This window comes from Oenanthe melanoleuca, chromosome 17 (genome assembly GCF_029582105.1).
Source record: "Oenanthe melanoleuca isolate GR-GAL-2019-014 chromosome 17, OMel1.0, whole genome shotgun sequence".
In the NCBI taxonomy this organism is placed as follows: domain Eukaryota; kingdom Metazoa; phylum Chordata; class Aves; order Passeriformes; family Muscicapidae; genus Oenanthe; species Oenanthe melanoleuca.
The window spans coordinates 10,435,662-10,442,666 of NC_079350.1; the positions used below are offsets into that span (position 1 = coordinate 10,435,662).

The 7,005-nt window shown below is 64.9% G+C and overlaps 1 protein-coding gene across 1 annotated transcript; it reads right to left on the reverse strand.

The window, feature by feature from the left end:
• Positions 1 to 4,669: 4,669 nt before the first annotated feature.
• Positions 4,670 to 6,132, reverse strand: LOC130260251 (RING finger protein 208). The gene has a single exon (XM_056505475.1). The coding sequence runs from the start codon at positions 6,130 to 6,132 to the stop codon at positions 5,164 to 5,166; it is 969 nt and encodes a 322-aa protein (XP_056361450.1). The 3' UTR covers positions 4,670 to 5,163.
• Positions 6,133 to 7,005: the final 873 nt, after the last annotated feature.

Consider the following 7,005-nt stretch of genomic DNA (forward strand, 5'->3'; position numbering starts at 1 on the left):
AAGACCGAGCTGGAGTCTGTGGGCAGGAGTGGGGTGGCACAGCAGGATGTGCCCCGACCCTGCTCCACCTGAGGGGCAGCCTGGGGGTGATACTCAGCTTACAGCTTCCCCTGGGCTGGCACCTCCTCCTCCAGCCTGGCTTTCAGCTCTGATGGAGTTGTGTCCCCTCCCTCTCAGCCCTTGCATGTGGCACCCTGGGGGACCATGCCCAGCCTGGCAAGGGGTCCCCAGCTACACCAAGAGCCCTCAAACACCCACTGGATGTCCCCTTTCCTCCCCAGTAGATGTGGGATACTGGGGGGAGGATGTACCATTTGGTGTCACCTGCTGTTGAAGGGAGCTGGGCAGGGACATGGGGAGTGCTGGGCTCCCCTTGCCCTGCTCTGGTGAGGCAGCTGCACCCGTGGGCCCCTCTCTGCACCATCCCCACAGCATGCAAGAGCTGCCCTGGGCTGGAGTGCACCTGGCAGCACAAGTACATGACACCCACAGGGCCACTGGGATGGGAGCTCCAGAGCTGGAAGAGCGAGGAATCTGCAGCAGAAGCAGCTGGGATGATGATCCCAGGACAGGGCAGCTCCCCAGGGCAGGCTGCACACACTGGCTGGTGTGGGCCCCCACATTTCCCTTCTCCAGGAGCAGTAACTGTCTCTGCCCTCTGCTCTGGGCCAAGGTGGAACATCTGCTTCCAAAGCAGCAGCACATCCAGGAGGGTGCAAGGGTGGCTGCAGACCCTTTTCCTTGTGTACTGGTTCCCATCCCAGGGGGGTTTCTATGCCTGGAAAACAGAACCACCTCTCAGTCCATGGGTGCTGAATTACAGCACCAATAACACAGCCAGTGCCACTCTGTCCCTGAGGATGCTGCAGCCATGTCCATGCTATCCTTACCAACATCCCTACCCTGCACCCACATTCCACCATCCTCCATGCAGCCTTGGCACAGTGTGGGGGTCTCCTGGTGGCCACAGCAACCCCACATTGAGACAAATGGTGCAGCTGCTTGGGGCAGTTGAGTCCAGGATGTGTAGCTCCATCACCCCAAAGGCTTATGCCTAATCCAGGATAAAGAGCTCTGGCACCCCAAAAGCTCATATTAAATCCAGGCTGAGCTTTCCTTTCCCCAAAGACACCAAAGCTGCAAGCCAGCCAGAGCAGAGGTGGCAGAAACTTTGCCCTCAGTAGGAATTCACCCTTTTTATTACATAAAGATGAAGGGTACAACGTGTTCTCCCCTACCCTCATGGCACCTCTTGGGCACAGAGTAAATTTAAAACTGCTAATTTGATTTTGAGTTGCAATTAAAGAAGAAATAGGGCCTTTCAGGAGCAAGTACTGGGTGAGAGCCCATTTCTCCTGCCCTATTAACCTCGAATAAGAGCTTGCTGGAAGAGGGGCCGGGTTTGCTGCAGAGGACAGGAACATGGGGTGATGTCAGCCCTTGTGTCACAGATGCAGGTGAATTAAAAGTCTTTCACACCCCCTGAAATGCTCCCATGGCCATTCTCAGCTTTGTGCTTCCACACTAAGTTTTAAAGACCTCCAAGTCCTACAAGCTGCCTAAGCATGGCCAGGACATTGCTGCAGGAGCAGGTTTGGCCACATGAGAGCAAAGATGCTCCCAGATGTTCCCAGGTGAGCTGACTGTAAAATTCTCATTGTAGTAACATCTGTCCCAGGCTAGGATGAAACTCTGGGCTCTGCCAGTGTCCAGTTTGGCCGTGATAGGAGAGGGGACATTGGAGTTAAATTGCTCCTTTCCCGAATCTTTCCCTCCTCGTTTTAGGTGGGAAGCACCAGGATCAGGCTGGTTTGGGCTCAGCCTTTAACACGGGTTCGGGGCATGGTGTTAGCCAGTCATTCTCCCCAGAGTTAAGAAGCATTTGGACAATGCTCTCAGGCACAGGGGAGGTGTTAGGGTGTCTGTGCTCGGCCAGGAGTTGGACTGGATGATCCTGATGGGTTCTTTCCACCCCGGTGCATTCAGTGACCCCGAGAAAAGCAGCTCCTGCAGCCCGGCCGCCGGGTGCCTGGGGCTGCTCTGCTCCTGCAGGGGCCGGTGCAGCGCTGGGCAGTGCCCAGGCTGTCTGTCCCCCACGTGTCCCCCACCAGCCGCGTCCTGCCCCGAGGCTGCACACAGGACCGGCTCCCCGTGGATGCGGGAGCGCCGTGCCCGGCTGCAGGGAGGGCTGAGCACCAGGACTGTGCCCTCCCTGGGGACACACAGCCTCCCAGCTCGCCCCGGGCTGCTCACGAACCCAAAGGGCTGTTTCAGCGGAGAGGAAGCTGCCCGCGGGCGGTGGCACCGAGCCCGAGAGCCTGTGACAGTCCCCAGGGCAGCGCTGGCCCCGCGCTGCGGACGGGCTGCTGAGCTCGGGAGCTTTCTTGGGGTCAAGTCCAGGAGAGTGCTGGCAGCAGGCACAGGCTCCTGCTCTCTGCCCAGCCGTGTCCCCTCCCCGCGCTGGCCCTCTGGGGTGACACGCGTCCCCGGAGCGGGGTGAGGGAGGAGGGAAGGTGCTGCTGGTGTGGTGCAGTTGGGCTGGGGATGCCTCCGGGCAGAGCAGGACCCAGGCGGGACAGGCCGGGCTGCAGTGGGACCAGCCAGGAGAGAACGGGCAGGTCCCTGCAGGGACGGGGACAGCCAAGCCACTGCTCTGGGGACACCACATCACCTGGGGCCAGCAGCTGGGGATGCGATGGAGCGTTTGGGACGGAGCAGTGGGGTCAGGGGCTTGGGAGAGGGGACGAGGCTTCAAGTGGGGAGGTTGGGTGGGTTTGGGGGCTGTGCTGGAAGCTGTGCCCGCAGCAGGAGCCCTGGGTCAGCCCTGGGTCAGCCCTGACAGCCCCCAGCCCTCACAGACCCCAGCCCTCACAGCCCCCAGCCCTGACAGCCCCCAGCCCTCACAGCCCCCAGCCCTGACAGCCCCCAGCCCTCACAGACCCCAGCCCTCACAGCCCCCAGCCCTGACAGCCCCCAGCCCTCACAGCCCCCAGCCCTGACAGCCCCCAGCCCTGACAGCCCCCAGCTCTCACAGCCCCCAGCCCTCACAGCCCCCAGCTCTCACAGCCCCCAGCCCTCACAGACCCCAGCCCTGACAGCCCCCAGCCCTCACAGCCCCCAGCCCTCACAGACCCCAGCCCTCACAGCCCCCAGCCCTGCTCACCATTATCTCAGGGTGCTAAATATAACCCAGCCCAGGGAGTGGACGTTGCAGCTGGGCTCCACATTGCTGACAGGGTCCATCCCACACCACGGCCCCCAGGGACCCCCTGCTCGGCGGGAGGGAGGTGCCCTTGAGCTTTCAGTACACAGAGGTGCCAACAGCCGGCTCAGGGAGCAGGAGAGTGCTGGGGGAGTCCCGTGGGGGCAGCTCTGCTTCACCCAAACACCCCCCACAATGTCGAGCAGGGTCATGAACTCCCACATGGTGACAGGGCCCCCCAGGTGTCTGAGCTCCCCCCTCCCCTCCCCAGAGCCAAAAACGCCCCAGCAAAGGCTGAACTGGTGCTTCTCCTGATGGAGCTGCTCCACTTGATATAAATAAATATTCCTTGCTTCCACCAGGGCTAGGGGACCCACCTGCTTCTGCCTGCTGACCTGACCTGTTTTGGGGTGCCCTGTTCCTACCTTGTGCCTCAGCACTTGGCCAGAGCAGACCCTGGCAGTGCTGATGCTGAGTGGCATCAGTGTCCTGGCAAAGCCCACAGCCCCAGTCTCTGCCCTCCTGGGCACAAGGACACAGGTTTTCTGGGGGCCACAGCAGTGCTCACTGGCCTCCCACCCCCCAGCTTCTGGGCAGGAGGAAGGGGAGGGGGTGGGGGAGCCTGCACCCTGCGGTCTGTGCCCCACAGCCAAAGCCCTGGGGAGGTGCCCACAGGGTGTTTCCGGGGCAGAAGGGCAAAGCCAGGACATGGGGGTGGTTGCACCAGCCCAGCACAGCCAGGCAGGAGGGCAGGGCACAGCACTGTCACCAGCCCCTCAGCAGGGCTGGGCTGAGGGGGACTGAGAGAGGTGACGGGGGGGTGGAATTGGCATGGAGTCAGCACAGAGCCTTGGCAGGACACCCAGAGGAGGCCAGCAGTGACAAACAGACTGCTGCACATTCCAGCTGGTGGAGGTGGGTGTCAGCATCCCCAAAATGGGATCCTGGGAGGATCTCGAGGGTCTGACAACTCCCTGCCACCCACTACCAGCCCAAAGGTGGCTGAAATCCTGAGAGGATCCCCATCCCTGGCTTCTTGGGGTGCAGGCTTCCCCAAGGAGTGTGGAGGAACAAGGGAGCAGGGCAGCCACACTGTGACCCAGACATGCCCTGGCTGGCTCGTGGCCCCCATGCAAGGCAGAGCCCAGATCTGCTCAGCCCTGGGACACTCCTGCTCCATGGCAGGTCCCATGTGGGCACAGCCCCAGTGCCACTCAGCAGACTCCTCCAGCCGTGTATGGCAGGGACTGAGCCATGTTTGCTCACTTATCTCCCTGAAGGGCACGGTCTGAGCACGGGCTGGCACGGCTCGCCAGGGCTGGGGCGTGCCATGGTGGAGCACACACCCCTTGTAGGGTGGCTGGGGCCCACTGGCTGTGCCCATCTCCTCCTGGTGTCACTGCTGTGCCCCAAGGGGACACGCCCAAACCAGGCACTGAATTCAGCCGGACACAGCTGTGGTAGAAGCACAGGTTGTATTTTCAGTCCATGCTGGGGGATTCCAGCCCATCTGTCCTGGGAGCAGGTGGCACAGTCCTTGGGACAGCCCATGGCACAGCCCATGGCACAGTCCTTGGCACAGCCCATGGCACAGCCCATGGCACAGCCCTTAGCACAGCCCATGGCACAGCCCTGCTCTGCCCGCAGAGCCTCTCTGGTCCCCAGCTCCCAGCCAGGGATGTGCCCCAGCGCAGGAAGGGCTCCCACTCCATGTGTCCCTTGGCTATGGCAGTGATGTGTCACTGGTGCCCCCGTGCAGGTGATGCCAGCTCCAGGGTGGCCTCCCACTGCTGCCTGCTCCTGCTCTGCTGCTGCCTCACCCCCCTGGGCTCACTGGCAGTGCCAGGCGTCCTAGGCACCAGGGTCGCAGGCGTGCTCCCGGCTGGCACCAGAGCCGAGGGCAGAGCCGGAGCTGGGCTCCCCTCCCCACGCACGCTCAGCCTGAGGGCACAAAGCCAGGGCTATTTGTCGAGGATGAGGAAAAGCATCACCATGAGGACGATGGGGAGGAAGATGAAGAGCAGGCTGAGCATCTCTGCCGCCAGCAGCAGTGCCAGCAGCAGGAGATAGCAGCAGCGGCAGCGCCGCTCCAGCCGGGCCAGGGCGCGGATCAGGCAGGGCGGGTACCGCACGCACGGCAGGCAGCCGAACATGCGGCTGGTGTGGAAGCGCACCTGGAAGCGATGCTCGAGGGCGCCGGCCAGGCCCGGGCGCCGGGGCGGCAGGGCAGGGGGCCGGGAGGTGCCCAGGGCACTGGGGGAGCCGGGCTGGGCGTGCAGCAGGAGCAGCTCCTCTTGCAGCTTGCAGATCTCCCACTCCAGCATGGGCGTCTTCTGGCGGCAGATGGGGCAGCGCACGCGGCCGAGCTCGGCGCCGCTGGCCGTGGCCATGATGGCCCGCAGGCAGGCGCGGCACAGCCCGTGGCTGCAGTTCAGCACGGCCGGCTTGTGCCGCCGCTCGTCGTACGGCTCCGTGCAGATGGGGCACTCGTCCTCGCTGCCCGCCGGCACGGGGCACGGCTCCGCCGCCACCGCCGCCCCATCATCGCTCGATGCCTCCCGTGCCTCGCCGAAGAGGCTCAGGACGGAGCCGGAGACGCTCTCGGAGCTGGGCCGTGGGCTCTCCCCGCTGGGCAGGACGGGTCCGGGGGTCTCGGCGGCAGGAGGGTCCAGCCCCGCAGGCGGGGGGGCACCGCGGGCCGGCGGCTCCTCGGGCCGGGGCAGCAGCGGCTCCCCGGCGTCCTGTAGCGGCGGCAGCTCCCAGCACCGCCAGGCAGCAGCCGCCGCCTCTCCACAGCGCCGGGGCGGCTCCCCGGGGTCCCCCGGCCCCACTGTCGGGCTCTCGTCCCGCTGCCCGGCACAGCGTTCCCCACCGGCCGCCTGCAGCAGCCGCGGGCCAGGCTCTGCCTCCTCGCCCGCCGCCGGCTCCATCAGGGCGGCCAGAGCAGCCACCGCGCTCGCCCTCCGCGCACCGGGGCCCCTCGGGGCTGGGCGCGGGGCGTGGGTGCTGCTCCAGGGCAGGAGACTCCTTCAGCAAGGCTGCCTGAAGGGTGTGAAGTCAGCAGTGTCCGTGCAGAGTCCCAACATCCCTCCGGCGCGGGCTGGGTCGCCCTCCCAGAGCAGTGGGTCAGGAGCCTCTGAGGCGGGGTGCAGCCCCACCATCCTCACCGAGAGGCCACCCCAAGAGGGGCAGCACCGTGAGCATCCAACAGCCTTTTCCTCCTCTTCCTCCCCTTCCTCCTCCCAGCAGCACCGCGGTACTGACCCGCCCGGTCCAGCGGAGAGCGCACCGCGCCGGGCGCTGCCCGCTGTGCCACAGGGGCACCGGCGCTGCCTCCCGCCGCGGGCCCGGCAGGGCTGGGCCGAGCCTGCCTGTAACCAGTCTGGTTTGTCAGCTTCTGGAAGCGGCTCGAGTGCAGGCAGCCCGGGGCAGGCAGCCATGCCCGCGCCAATCAGCTCCCGCCGGAGCTGGGGAGGAGCTGGGCCACGGCCGCCTCTTCTCCTTGCCCAGCACGAGTGCAGTCACCTCTGTGGCCAGTGCTGCCCACACCAGTCCCCAGGCACGGCAGTATGGCCCTGTGGCCACTACAGCCTCCCAACATGGCCCCGTGCTCCTCCAGTTCAGTCCCAGCTCAGACCCGAGTACGGCCCCCAGAAAGGACCCTGCACTGCCCCGGTACAGCCCCCCCAGAAAAGACCCTGCACTGCCCCGGTACAGCCCCCCAGAAAGGACCCTGCACTGCCCCGGTACAGCCCCCCAGAAAGGACCCTGCACTGCCCCAGTACAGCCCCCAGAAAGGACCC

Bases quoted from the DNA above. Each gene is read 5' to 3' on its own strand.
- LOC130260251 (XM_056505475.1), bottom strand. From the start codon at position 6,132: ATGGAGCCGGCGGCGGGCGAGGAGGCAGAGCCTGGCCCGCGGCTGCTG.